Here is a 14,816-nt window from a genome sequence, read left to right as displayed (position 1 = left end):
CCAAAGAGGAGTTTTATGGATGGAGTGAAAGGGCATGAAGTGAGTTGGTGTGAGAGAAGAAGATATAGAGAACAGGGTTAGATGGAGGGTGTTGAATTGCTGCAGTGACAACTGAAGGCAGCGGCCGAAAAAAGAAGAGGAAGGCTCCGCCTCGAAAGCCTGAGCTTCTCAAACTTGGAATAAGGCTCATCCAGATTGATGAAAGAAGGATATTTCAGACTCTATCTGGGCATCGTAAATGGGGTGTGGACTCAAGAAAAAAATAAGAAATACCTTTATTGTCACATTCACCTATAGATATTGCACAACATCAGCACAATTTGAACACTGGATTTAACCCACCACGGATCCACCATGAGCAGAAGGCAGCTAAAGAACGGCACCACGGGAACTGTTAGGTGTTCAGTGTCCTGCTCAACAACACTTTGACTGGCTACGAGGAACGCGGGAATCCAAGGAATGTTGGGTTCCAAGGAAGACCGCTCTAACCCCCTGCAGAAAAGTAAAAAAATGTAAATGGTCTCCACTTGTGTGGTGCTTTCCAGTAGAAAACATTCACCCATTCACACACCAAAGGCAGCAGATCTGCCAGGAAAGGCGTAATCGGGCCATTGGGAGCAACTCGGGGTCCGGTGTCTTACCAAAGGCAACTTCAACATGCAGTCAAGGCTGAGCTGGGAATCAAATCACCCACCTTCTGATTTGTGACACACCCACTCTGCCAACGAAGCCACAACTTTCTGACTCCACGGTATTCTGACATGCAGGTTTTATGGTGTTACTGCGACGTGGTCACCCCATTGCCTGTGTCTGAAGTTGGTATTCTACATATGTCACAAATATTTGCTTATCTATTTACCTTTATCTAACCAGGAAGCCCAGTCGAGTTCAGAAATATCCTGCTGAGCTGAACCGAAGCGTGTGAACCGCTTGTATTATTTTCATTAAATGTTTGGTTTGTCATTGGTTTGCATGATATCTGAGCAAGCATTGGTTGGATAGCAGCATAATAATGACATAACTAGCTTTTTGTTTTTGAGTGTTCGGGTTGCATTATCACCCAGCAAAATGAAATGTCTTCATTATGACATCAAAACAAAAACACAAAACTGGAATTTCTCGCCGAGATCGAATGCCAACTTTTTTGTTATTTTTAAATACAAGCACCTGTCAGATATTGAGTCTAATATCCTTCCGACATTCATCCCTATACAGAATAGAGCGCGCTCCAGCACGGGAATACAAGGAGTTTTCTGCATTTTCCATTTTTCAAAGCCTCATTATCTTGCATGTGTCGAGCCTTACAGCTCCAGGGGTCCGATAATATTTTAGCACAACCGCGGTTCTTTTCAGTTCTTCTTTTCTCCCAGGCTGAAATTTGTTTGTCCACATGAAGCGAATGTTGTGAAACGGTGAAAACGAAGGGTGACCGGAGTACACAATCTCTCCGTCTGTAAGCGAGCCGATGTGAGACCTGTCACGCAATCTCAGCCTCGAGACCTCGGTCCGTAGATAAGACCGGATAAGACTTCCAGCCATAATCCGCATAGAACGTCAAGGAGATGGTCACATACATCCATGGGCGCGCGCACACACACCGATAACCAGTCGGGCGTAGTGAAGAGAGACCTGAACATTCACACTCACAATTATCTGCTATGTGTCAGTTACACACATGTTCACACACACATACTTAGTCCATCTGGGTGGAGAGAGATAGAGTCCCCGGCCAAAGAAGGGGTGGTGAGAGTGGCTCATGTCTGACAGATTAGCCAGGGTCTATTTCCTTGCCACAGAGTTTCGATTTTTGACAGCAGCGCCTGCCATCCCATAATGAAGTCTTTGAGAAGTGACTTAGCACCAAGGACAGGTGGGGGAGAGGAGATGGTCCGCCGCCCATTCCTATGACAGCCGGTCAGATTTCGGCGAGAGGTCAGACTACCCGTGCCCCCCTCGTGAGATTAGCGCACCGGCTGATTCTGCTGCCAACGAGCAAGTTTCTCTTCCTTTTACGTGCAAGCAACAAGCAAAAATACATCTAACACAGAAATGTCATCTAATATCTGAATTCCCTGTGGAAAATTTTGGAAACATTTTGCAAGGTGCGGTCTTCCCGTTGATAGCTTTTGTGTATTTTAGCTGAGCGGAAATTCGCCCAAGCATCTCAGGTGTGACCAATTTCATGGTAGGTGTGGTGGCCGATACGTTATGTCCTTTCCCATTTTTCAATTACCTTTCATTCATGCAGTCAGGGTCGTGCGAGGGTTGCAGTCTGACCGGTCGTCAATCAATCACCCGGCCGCACATCGAGGCATGCAACCATTCCCTCACCCATTCACAAGTCTGGACAACATAGGGTCTCCAATGAACCTTCTCCATGATTTTGGACTGTGGGAGGAACTCCATGTAGACATGGGGAGAACATGGAGACTCCAAACAGAATCCAATCAGGGGCCTTCTTGTTGTGAGGTAGAGGTGCTAACACCCGCACCATTGTCCTGCCATTTTGATCACCTTAAACTGTATATTTATAGTTTAAGTCTTATGTTGAGCGGTTATGTAGCCATCTCCCATGAATTTATTAAGTAGTCCCATTATTTCGACAAACGCTGTTCGCGACATTAAACCATATTTTGTGCGGGAAGTCGGCAGCGAGCAGAGCAGACAAATATCGTCTCATGGCGCTGTACGAGGAAGACGATTTATTTCCATCCGTCTCTCCAGACTCATCCGCCCCAGTATCTCCAGCACCTTCTGCAGATCCTGTGATTTTAGCATTGTGTTAGCATGGACGAGTGACATAGGTACTAATTTGCAGTGCTGTATGTGACTTCTGACTTACGGTAGAAATCGTGTTAAATTGCGCTTAAATTGGAATTCCAATTTCAGTCGAGGGCCCCCTGTAATAATGTCCCTTAATCTCATATGGAAGGCGGTTTTGACACAAAAAAAATAATAAATGGGAAAATAAACAAACATTGGCAGGAGTTGGATGCACAACCAGATGAAAAAGCTGAAAGGTTGCTCCCAATGAAACAAATGTTGAAACTCATTTGCAATACGAGGAACTTATCTATGAAGGTTCTCAGTTCTCAGGTCAGTCATTGTCAAATCTTACCGTGGCACCTGGATTTAGTTTGCTCTTGGAGACGTTCCTTCTCTCAACCAAGAGACTTCTTCAGTTCTAACAGATTGTGGTATATAACTGCTGGTGTTGGGGTTGGATTTGGGGGTTGATCCAAGTTCAGAGGGTTTGTGAGTGAGCTGTTTTGAAGAAACGCTGACTTTGGGTCGCTATGTTCATGTCTGCATTCGGTTGCGTGCTGTTTGGGCAATAAAGGTACAAATTCCAGGAACTCAATTGAGTTGGAATATGAACAGCTGATCGTAAGTCTAATGCGCAAGTTGTACAAAACAGAAGATGTCTGTCGGTCCTCTTGGGATCTGCCCAGGATGCAGTCTTCTCTGGTGTCCAAAAAGTGGCCATTGTCCTGAAGGTGAAGGTGAAGGTGAACGGTGGCTCTCCTCTTCTGAGCCTCCCATTTGTTTTATCTCTCCAAAACTGAGGCAAACGACACCTTCTCCATCTTGTGTCCTGTTTGTGGTGATCTGGTCTTTGCCTCTGGGTGTTGCGGGACGTCTACACAAATTTGTTGTTTGGTAAAAACCCTTTTCGTTTTTTTTTCCGAAATACCAGCGATGTTTGGTATTATAAGGCGCTCCATTTAAGAAAGATGTTTCTTAAAAGATTGCAGTTGCTCCAGTCGTACCTTCACCTAAGTTCAATCCAATCCCCTCAGCACAGCATGAACAGACATGAAATAAAAAGCTTTCGGGTGTAACTTGGTTTATTCGTTAATTATTGCACAGCTATTTTATTTTTTCCACCAATTTTTCAAACTCATAGCCCAAAGAACAGGATGCCACTGAAGCATGTCTTTGTAGTTTGGGGACTTTGTGATGTTGCTGGCCAGTTGCTGAGAAGGGGAATATTATTGTTCAACTGAGCTCTTGCCAATCAACAATAAGAAAAGTGTTGGAAAATATGCTCAGTCATTTTCTTGCTTGGTTAACTGAGTAGATTACAGTAGTTTTCTTCCAATCTTACAGTTTTCTGTTTTTTTTCTCAATTATGTTTCTGTTTTCCTTCACTGAAACAAACAATAGGCAATGCATTAAACTCTAATTTGACAGGATCAACTTTTGTATCACTGATGCTGAATTGTGGATTACCGAAATAAAAGCGGATTACAGTATGGCATTACAAAGAGATGCATTTTTTCACGGGACGTTGTGCATCATTATGACCCGTTTCATTTTATCTTAGCCCAGGGGGTCGGCAACCCGCGGCTCCGGAGCCATATGCGGCTCTTTCATCCTTACACTGCGGCTCCGAGTGGATTGGGAAAATAAATCATAAGTATTTAATTGAAGTGTATTTTATTTGAGCTAGTTCATTTGAGTTCTAAATTGGAAGATTGTTGTGATCTTCAAATATTAAAATCAAATTATATTAATTATTTTTCGACGCTCAAAATATACATCACACTCGCGGAAGCCGGTATACCTGCCAAGGCACCATCAATTTGTCGGGAGTTTTAACCACAGGTAGGCAAAATATGAAAAAGCAATATATACAGCGGTGCCTTTATTTTGGACGTCAAAAAGTAACACTGCTCCCAGTGTTTTGTTTTCCCCGGAAACGTGGTCCAAATGGCTCTTCGGGTGTTAAAGGTTGCCGACCCCTGTCTTGGCAAGTAAGAGCAAAGGTCATGATAACAGCGATCATGTCACTCTCCAACGATTGAATACTTTCAATTGCATGAAACGGTGAAGTAAATGTCGAGTTATACTCCAGAGGTCAAAGGTCAGCCTCATCATGAATAATACCTCAGGAATAACTTGAGGGAAGGAATTCAGAATGATAGCGCATAAACTATTAAACATAATGAAACCATGTCCGGGGCAGCGTGGTGGTGCAGCAATTAATGTTATCGCCTCGCAGCTGGAGGGTCCCTGGTTCGATTCTGGCGGTGTGTGTGAAGTTTCCATGTGTCTGCCTGGGCTTTGCATCTTCCTCACCTAATGAAAAAACATGCAGGGGGTTAATTGGAGAATCTAAACTTGCCCGCCGTGTGAATGAGAGCGGATGGTTGTATGTCTCTATATGTGGTCAACTGGTATCTGGTGAACCCAGCCTCTCAGCCAATGACAGTCAGGGTAGGTTCTAGCATCCCCACGACCCTGAGTGACAATGAACGCATAGATACTTTTATACAAGTCTGTGGAGGTTCTCAGTCCTCCAGGTCTGGGTGAAATCTTCTTGTGGTGGCGACTGGACTTGAATTTCTTCACTTGAAGACATTTCAGCTTTCATCCGAGAGATTTCTTCAGTTCTGGAAGAACTCGGATGCCTCACGGGGTGAGGGCTGAAACATCTTTAAGTGAAGAAATTCAAGTCCCTTTGCCACCACAAGAAGATTTCGACATGAATATTTTCATACAAGTAAGACTGAAAATAAAAACCAATATGTGTGTGGTTCTCTTTGCAGCGTGTTTGGTCACATCAGCTACAGGTCAGACTGGGAGCTGGTCAAAGTGGACTTCAGGCAGTCTTTCCCTCGTCAGTGCGCTGAGTCCGACTACGACTCCTGGCTGCTCAAAAACCTGCAGGTAAAATACATTCACCCCCCAACACCAATCCTAAGCCTCACCCTAACCTTGTTACCTGCAAACTGAAGTCCTCATTGGTCGCCCTCAAAGGGGGAAACATGCATTATGGGGCAAGAAAGAAGTTTCAGAAAGAGAAAGGACACGGTGTTCTGCATCAAAGAGAAGAGCTACACATCCGCCCTCACTACCAAACCCTGCCAATGCAGCGAGGCCGACTTTAACTGGTAAGACCGCTAAACAATTCTAAGAGCATCCAAACGCGACACGGAAAATTACTTCTGCGCTCATGGAATGGGTCAGCCATAGGTTTGCAGAAAGGTTTCAATCGCACATTGAACGCAGCCACCGCTGCTCCATCGCAACACCATAAAACCAGTGAGGGGACAAAGAAACAAGTCATTGACTTCAGGTAGGAGCGGGTGAAGCGTGCCTTTCTGGTAATCTTGATGTCTGAGGACCTCTAGTGGAGTAAAAACACTACTGCAATTGCCAGGAACAAGGTGCAGGAGGGGTCAGCTCTCTCTAAACTACAAATATTTCATGTCAGCATTATTTTTGCAATATTTGCATAAAGCATATTGTTCACTATACAACTGAAGCTGCATGTTTTTGTTCAATTATATGAATACATATTTACTGGTAAAAGCAAAAAGGGCACTCCATGTTGAATGTACCTTTTGTTTTTTTGCATGTGTGCAGTGACTATGGTTTCGAGCGATCCCATTCCGAGGGCGATCGCTGCTTTGCTAACTTCTGGCACGACCCAGACTCGCCGCCCGATGACTGCCACCAAGGGCGGACCTACGAGTCCAGCACCGGGTTCGTGCACGGACGCAACATCATGCAAACAAGACCAGCCCGCAGAGTTTGCCCTCCATTGAAGAGAATTTTTGTCATTTGTATCCCGGCGTTGATATTAGAAAATGCTCATCTCGCCAGATTGTACAAAACTTTCAAGTGTCCTGTTATATCTTGTACCTCCACCTTGACACCCTGCTTTGTTTCAGGTACCGGAAAGTGATTTCCAACCTGTGCGAGGGCGGAGTAAACAAACAGCAAAGTTCCAAGCGAAACAACTGCCCTCTTTTAGCCCCGAAAGGACTACAAGTGGGCATCAAGGGGCAGATGCTGGCTGTGGCACCAGGCGATGACATCACATTCATTGTCCACCAAGAGGAGGTAGGAGGGAAGTCACTGGTTTGCTCCCAAGTCCTTGTTCAGTCTACGTCAGCTATCATCTTTTTATGAACCCAGGGGGACACCAGCAGCACCAAGTACCAGGTGGATCTTGGCGATGGGGTTCGGGCAATTTACCAGAACCTGACAGTGACCGACGAACCCATCCAGCATCGCTATGAGAGTCCAGGCGTTTATAAAGTAACAGTGAAGGCAGAGAACATGGCGGGCCACGACAAAGCCACCATGTACATCCAGGTCACAGGTGTGTTTCTCGCCTAGTTGCTTGATGTTTGAATGCGAGCAGAGCATGCATACTGCTGACCTCTGGTGGCAGTTGTTCTTTGTGGCTTTATGGAAACTGGCGTCCGTCAAACGAGAGGTCACATGACAATAACCTCTCATGACCGTGACAGTTGGGGTTGCCACCTTTCAGAAGTAGTAAGGGACTTAGTACCTCCCAGATGACTACCATGGTCAAATCAATAGCCTTCAAATGATAAGATAACCACTCGAACCCCGGTTACTTTGATAGTTTTAAATCTCAAAGCCCTTGTTTCTTAAAATCTGATAACTTTGAGCTGTCAAGATCAATTTAGTTTCAGTTTCAGATATTTTATTTCCTTCAGCAGGAGTGCTAACAAAAATATCTGCAGTTTTAGGGCATGAGCCCTTGTACTTCTGACATCCAGTTTATAGTGTTGGCATTTAATTGCCGCGTTTGCCATCCTATGAAACTGCACTCTGCTCCCTTCTGCAGCACCTCTACAGGAAGTGCATCTGGAAGTGATTCCCATCGCCGGGAGAAACCACGAGGTCAATTTGACGGCTATAGTGCTCCCCATCGAGGCCAACCTCACAGTCTTCTACTGGTGGATTGGAGACAGCCTGCGGGTAAACACTGACGTCTAGCCTTTGCTAAGTGTTACGGGGCTGACAGTGGGTAAAGAGCGAGCAGAAAGACACTGACACTGTAAGATAGGACAAGGAAGTGGAGTGTCGACGGGGGAAGTCGATTTTAAATGGGGTTGAAAAGAATTATTCAAATTGCCTCCAGTTGTCCCTTGGGGAAAAATAAAGTTTCCCTGATTCTGATTCTGACTTCAATTCAAAGAGACAAGTCTTTTAGTAGCTTGCTGCCTATCTAGAGTGGATGTACACTTTGTATGGATGGTTTAGTACCCTAGAAGTAATGCATTGGCACAGACATTGCAGGCTGTGTGTTCGGTTGAAGGTCGGCTGGATCTCCTTTGCCAGGATATTTAAAAGCTGCCAAGGTGCTTGAATGTGTCTGAAAGTGACACAGAATGAGTAATTATTATGTTGTGTACTAATTCAATTTTTACTTCATTTGAGTTGCCAGTTGCCCAAAGGCCTTCTGTACCTCCAACACTTTCCTATAAATGAACTAAACAACAATATGTTCAGGTACGGTAGTGAGTATAAGTATTGAGATGTACACAGTACACAGTACACAGTACACAGTAAGGTCCCTTACTGCTTTTTAGCTTTTACAGATTTTCTTTGGGGTACGTTGTGGCTCGTCAGTTCACAGCTTGCTTCTTGCCACATGATGAATAAATTAAACCCCTAAATATTGAGAGGACCACCAAGGTTTGTCCTTTTGGACTGACTGCTATCACTTTGTTGGCACTAGCAGGGACAGAAATGTTGGGCTGCTCCCTTCATGGGTTGCCTCAGCCAATCACCTGCATCCTCTGCATCCCCTTTTCTCACATAAGCTACCATCATGTCCCTTCCCACTCCATCCATAAATCTCCTGTTTGGTTTTCCTCCAGGCCTCCTGCTTAGCAGTTCCAGCCTCAGCATCCTTCTGGCCAGATCTTCGCTATTCCTCCTCTGTATATGTCCAAACCATCTCAGTCTGACTTTACCTCCAGAACATCTAATATGTGCCAAAGAGAACCTAATCTCTGCTGCTTCCAGCTCTGTCTCACGACTGTCTTCCACACTGTTCCTTTCATTCTTGCTGATGTAGATTCATTCTGCTTAGAAGATACCTTTAAAATTATAAGTAACCGGTCTGACTTTGTCGCTGTATATGTGAAGAATGTTAGCCCAGTATTAATTTAAACTTTTACAAAGTTAGTTCAGCTGAGTGACAAAGCAGGATTTGTAAACGTACACAAACTCGACCCCGCTAACGGCCAAAACCGACTGTTGTTATACAGCCGACGCTGACCCTACAGAACAGCCTGCTGACTCGGTTCCCGGAGGCCGGGGAGGTTTCAGTGACAGTGCAGGCCTCCAATGGCCGATCCATGGTGCAGGACACCAGGACCGTCCAAGTCTACGGTAATTCAACACCGCCTCGTGTTAAAACTGCTTTACAAAAATAAGTGATAAAATAGATAGTGATATAGAAATAAGATACGTGATATGGAACTTGTGATGTGCTTTGCTGATGTTTAACTTTTTTTAACTTAACAGTTGTTTTGAATGCATTTCTTTTCACACATATATATATCACTTTTTATAAAATCATTTCCAGAAACCCAAGACGCCCCCATGGCATTCTCACTCAATGTGGGCGGCCTTCTGCCTCGACCGCTCGGGGTAGAAGGAGACAGAGAGAAAAGACGACAAGATAGAAAGCAGGAGGATGGTAGAGACAGGGGGGGTTTGAGGGCTGGGAGGGACAAGCACAAATGACCTCATACTAATAACAACATACAAGAAAAAACAATGGTGGACATCTAGCATGATCTTGTGAAATGAGAGCCCATGAGGTTACTATTATGCATTGATGAAGGGACATGAGTGCAGGTTGGAGGACTGAGAGAAGTGCATCGTGACATGTCCCTTAGTAGAGTAAGCCTATGGCAGCGTAACTAGGGGCTAGACTAGTGCTAACTATACGTTTTCTCATAAAGACAGGTTTTAAGCCTATTCTTAAACACAGCAAAGGCGTCCTGCCCCCCTATAGGGATTGAAAGAGTTCGGACGTAAACGTGGTTCTCATCGGGAATCACCGTCTAGTAGCAGTGCAACTAGACCAACAGCATTTGTGTGTTTCTGTCCTTCTTTGCACTTAAGATTTAATGCATATACGGTACTCAAAATGATAATTAAGAAGCTGTCATTTTATTTAAGCACTCAATAGTCAGCTATGATAGATCAGAGAAATGACATACCCGTATGCTCGAGACCGGTTTCACATAGCACGGCTGCAGAGAGCATGAAGTCATTTCATTTCATTTCAACTTGGCGGTGATGCCAAGCACTAACATATTTTGATGAGAGCAATATCATCAGCTCCTTTTAAAGCTTCAGCGCTGAGTTATTCAGACATTTGCCATTTTTGCAGCAGTCGCTTGTTTTGTCTGTTTTACTGTCTGTAGAAGGCTTTTATAATACCTGCACTTTATGGTTTTTATAATATACTGGTGTGATTTCACTTCTGTTCGCGTTTAATGAATCAGTCAGAGTGTAGAAGGTTAGTTTGCTAAAATTGAATATCATGAGTCTTCTTATCCTCTCTACATTTATGTCTCTTCCATCGCTCGGCTTTGCCCGACCCTTTTTGCAAAAACTATCTCAGAGAAGAAGAGAGCTATTGGTGCAGTAAAGTTTATTGACTAGTGTAGTGGGGTGGGGTACGGGGGTACCCTAAAGAGATGAAATGGCTGAGGAAGATGGAATGGATGCTTGAGATGAATCTTATTCCGTACACGATTCTGGTTTGGCGTCAGCCCCTCCGGGTCCCCTCTGTATTTTCATTTCTGATTGCGATAGAAATAGTTGCACCAGTTTACCCGCGGAGGGATTTACAGCATGCGGGTAAACCCCGCTGATGGAGAAGCAGGCCATGGTGGCGTCGTAACTCAGCTGCCGCATTTTTAGATCGGTTGGGCGATCCAGTTCACTTGTTTCATTTCTGCATTTCACTATATTTATACATATCATAAAAGTGACTTACTCGCTCAAACATTACAGCGAGCGAAACTCGCTTGCTAAGATTTATCTTATTAAGACACAGGCTCCTGATTCCCTCGCCAATAAAGCCCTAAGTGTCCAGGCACCATCATATCTCATAGAACTCTTAGAAATCCACCAGGGCTCAGGGTCCCAGCGGGTGAACAGATCGTGATGGCAGAGTACAGATGGGGCAAGAGGACATGGGGTTTGGAAGATACCACAGAAGAATAACCTGAAGGTCTCGCTTGGCACGGAGGGCAACCTGTCACTGGCACGGGAAAGAGAGAAAGAAGGCGAGACCACTCGAAGCCAGAGTGGAACTGAAGCTCAGGTTTTTATGTCCGCACTGACCGCCTGCAATGGACGGCAGCCGTTCGTCCAGTGGTGAGCGGCAGACTGAACCGTGACAGAACAGGAACTGGAGCCTTAAGTTATTGAGCTCCTCTTCTTTGGAACCATCTTTCAATCTTCATCCGGGGGGGGCAGACAACTTCTCTCTTTTTAGGGATAAGCTTAAAATGTTCTTTTTTGAGAAAGCTCATAGTTTGTGCAAGACTAGCCCCAAGCTATGCGGCCATAGGATTACTCTACTGGAGAATATCCCATGATGCGCCTCTCTCATTCCTCCCAGTCCTCCGATCCTGTCTGCACTCATGTCCTTCCATCAATAGTAAGCTGATGTCTTCTCCAGAATCCCCGTTCTTCTCTCTCATTCTCTCTCTTTCTACCCATCCGGTTGAAGCGGAAGGCCACCCACGTTAAGCTAGCATCTGGCCAAGCGTTTCCTCACCGATGTCCCTAAACTCTTGCTCATGGGGGAATGTTGGGTTGTCAACACTCATCTGAATAAAATCTGATCTTATTTAACCTTATTCTAATGGGGTCCCAGGTTTGGACGCTGACATGTGGCACATCAGGATGCCCATATGTGGTTCTCCTGACGTTCCCATGCAGTACCCGTGCCATGATACCACCACACCAATGTGCAGTTTGCAACATAATAATTCCTCTGTTCCTCTCTTATGCACTATATCCATTGCATATACATTCATGCGAGACAAACACAAGCTGGAGATGCACCTTATTTCCATTGTGTTGTGCTTTACAATGACAATAAAGCTTTTCCATTCTAGTCTGCTGTTTTCCATGATTTCTGATGCGTCCTGTGTCCTGGCCTCCCAGATAACTTCCAGGTCATCCCGCTCAGCTTCAGCAGGAACCTGGACCGACTCAATCCGAACATCCCGGAGTGGAGGGAGGACATCGGTCAGGTTGTCACCAAGATACTGTCGAAGGTGGGATTTGAGAATGAAAGGGCTTATGCAACAGTGCCAGCAGTGAATTAAATCAGAGCACTTCACCTTTGGAGAATATGTTGCCAAGTAATTTCTAATCTCCATGTGACGTTCTGCTGCAAAATACGGCCAAATATGACGAAGTCAGGATTACTGACATTTTAAAAGACAAGTCAGTCAATTACTGGCTTTTTGTCGCCATTCTGATGCATGTGGCTCGAGCCTTTGAATCGCCGAAGCTCGGCGAACAGCTATCTTTCTATCTGCCATTCTTCAACTCGCTGCTCGGCCAAACATTTCTCTTGCTTCTGCTGTATCACCCCGGTGATAGGCTGTCGAAAAAGGTCAGACACTCTATAAAGCTGCCTTCTGTTTTGCCAGTTAAATACTTGGATTATGACACAGAAGGAGCAGGAAATGTTTTGTTTTTTTCATTCATTCATTTATTCATTATCTAAACCACTTATCCCGCGGAGCCTGTCCAGGTTGCCATTGGTCAAAAGGCATCTTCATACTTTCAGAGTGTCCCTCTGCTGAAACATGACCCTTTCACCCCAGATCACAGGTGTCCCTCAAGAGACCTTGGTTACCGTGGTGAAGGCGGGCCTCCCCACCACCGCTGACCTTTATGTCCTCCCGCTGGACAGCAAGCCATCCAAGAAAAGCATGTTTACAGATAAGGTACATATGAGCGCCTTTTAGACTCAATGATTTCTTTTTAGATAATTTGTTAATATTCACACAATAAAAGCACAGGAGCAGTTTAATTTATGAGCGTTATTTTCACTATGACGTGCTAGCAGCTAAATTACATCAAATTCACTTAATTGACTCATTTTTCTTTTTTTAATGACCGTGGTTCTTTATGATCCGCAGCGGATCCCAGCCATTCTGCAAGCTTTCAATGACAACAATGTCAGCTTCGTGGTGCGAGGAGGTCTCCAGGTGGCGGTGATGCTGGCCGATCCCAGCGCAGGTAACCTCGTCGTGTGTCCTAATCCACCGCCCGCCACAGCTCCCGACATACTTTTTCATGTTTGTTTTACTTTAATGACAATCGCATGTCATTGGTTTATTTCAAGGGCTAATTCCTAATGACTCGACAGCATCAGCTGCAGAAAATGGTGCGTTCATGAACCATCTACCTGCAGCTCCTCCTCTCCCGGTTTCCTAACAAATCTCCTGGTTTTCCCTAACAAATCCAGTCCGATCCCATCTGTTCCACGCCGTTTCATCCGACTGGTTACCCTTCAGTGAACGGAAATGCTGCGTGTGTGTGTGTGGAAATAACTACCTTGAGAAAAGCTGTGCGTGTGTGTGTGTGTTCAGACCTGCTTACAATCTACCTTCTTCCAGTCTTGCACAGACTTTCTCTGAAGGTCATCCCTGTTGTCTGTGCACTTTGCGGCTGTCGACTTGATGTTCTGGGTGGGCAGATGTTACGCGTCCTTTATTTATATGTATTGTGTGCACCTTTCGCGACCCCAGGCTACCACGGAGCGGCCGGAGGTCCCGGCGTTTGGGCCGTGGCCATCATTTTCCTCATCAGCGTTGTTGCCACCGGGTCCTTCATCCTCTACAAGTTCAAGAGGTGAGCGTCCAGCGGTCTAGATCTTCCAACCAGGCCACATCTAAATTACAGTTTTGGTGTCAGAAAGGCATCTGATCAGGGTTAAACTGAACATTGATGATGACATAAAGTGTTAATGTTGTATATCATTGAAGCAAAAACATGCTACGGCTACAAATGAGTGCCATTTAATTTAGATATTGTAATGTTTTAGGCATTTACTTAAGTATAAATATAGGATTTTACACGGACTCATACTCAGTAGGGTTAGGGTTAGTTTAAAAAGTGTTTTGACCTGGTTTTCTTTACTGTGTTTCCTTTTTTTCTGTCAAAATGTGCAAGTTTGCATGTCAAAAATCACAATGGCCACTTGTTTTTTTTGTTTGTTTTTTAAACACCTGCTCTGCACGTGCCCAGCGAATACGAAATTAGATGGAAAACATCCTATGGGAGACGTGAAGTACTTCTTTGTGAATATTTTAGTCTTTCTTACAAGTCCCTGAGCCATGAAAAGAATCTCATGTATATGAATACTTCTGATATGAGTGCTCCTGATAATAGATTATCTTTATTATCATATAGATGATATATTTATGAAGATACCGTAAATGCATCACCGCATGCTTTCTTTTGGTACTAAAAGCCCACGGTCTGCACCGCCCTCGCATCCCACATACACCCCCCCACCCGAAAGTCACTTGAATTAACATGCTGTGCAAAATCATGGCCCCATCTTACGAAAAATACCCCAAATCCCACAGTCCTTGGCTTAGGACTGAGGAGGCCTATCCCCCGCTGTTTTTCAGGAAGCTGCCCGGCAGCCGCAACGTCTACGCCCAGATGCACAACGAGAAGGAGCAGGAGATGACCAGCCCAGTCAACCACAGCGAGGACACCCAACACATCATTCAGGGCGAGGAGTTCATCGACGACGACCTGGACTCGCAGACTCTAGGTAACACAGGAGGTAGCCCTGCCTTCTGCTCCCTTATAAGGACTACCACTAACCACTGCTACTAAAACCAGGCCACTAACACCAGCAGCTAACACACACCAAGGTACTGGAGGAATTTGTCTTTTTCTCATCCATGTCTCTGCTCTCAATGAATATTTTGGTTTTTACCGATAAAATGCTTACCTGTCGTATTGTTGTGCGATGATGC

General features: G+C 44.9%; 1 protein-coding gene across 5 annotated transcripts in view; it reads left to right on the top strand.

The window, feature by feature from the left end:
- sorcs2 (sortilin-related VPS10 domain containing receptor 2) overlaps nucleotides 1–14,816 on the top strand; it is a 381,906-nt gene that overhangs the window by 363,421 nt on the left and 3,669 nt on the right. Inside the window, exons 15-27 of one of the 5 annotated variants that reach the window (XM_086165423.1) lie at nucleotides 5,553–5,673; nucleotides 5,764–5,897; nucleotides 6,373–6,492; nucleotides 6,681–6,852; nucleotides 6,928–7,114; nucleotides 7,610–7,743; nucleotides 9,042–9,165; nucleotides 11,971–12,083; nucleotides 12,642–12,764; nucleotides 12,960–13,059; nucleotides 13,166–13,207; nucleotides 13,572–13,674; nucleotides 14,460–14,711. In XM_086165423.1, coding sequence (XP_086021549.1) covers nucleotides 5,553–5,673; nucleotides 5,764–5,897; nucleotides 6,373–6,492; nucleotides 6,681–6,852; nucleotides 6,928–7,114; nucleotides 7,610–7,743; nucleotides 9,042–9,165; nucleotides 11,971–12,083; nucleotides 12,642–12,764; nucleotides 12,960–13,059; nucleotides 13,166–13,207; nucleotides 13,572–13,674; nucleotides 14,460–14,673 — 1,687 coding nt within the window. In that variant the 3' untranslated portion in view covers nucleotides 14,674–14,711. Of the gene's footprint in view, nucleotides 1–5,552; nucleotides 5,674–5,763; nucleotides 5,898–6,372; nucleotides 6,493–6,680; nucleotides 6,853–6,927; nucleotides 7,115–7,609; nucleotides 7,744–9,041; nucleotides 9,166–11,970; nucleotides 12,084–12,641; nucleotides 12,765–12,959; nucleotides 13,060–13,165; nucleotides 13,208–13,571; nucleotides 13,675–14,414; nucleotides 14,712–14,816 lie in introns of all 5 variants that reach the window. The other 4 variants (XM_086165421.1, XM_086165420.1, XM_086165424.1 and 1 more) reach the window with 4 other exon arrangements.

The sequence above is a fragment of the Fistularia commersonii genome, chromosome 19 (assembly GCF_037954325.1).
Source record: "Fistularia commersonii isolate RoL2024-O1a breed Wild chromosome 19, RoL_Fcom_v1.0, whole genome shotgun sequence".
Classification (NCBI taxonomy): Eukaryota; Metazoa; Chordata; class Actinopteri; order Syngnathiformes; family Fistulariidae; genus Fistularia; species Fistularia commersonii.
This window is presented reverse-complemented; position numbering and strand designations above follow the sequence as displayed.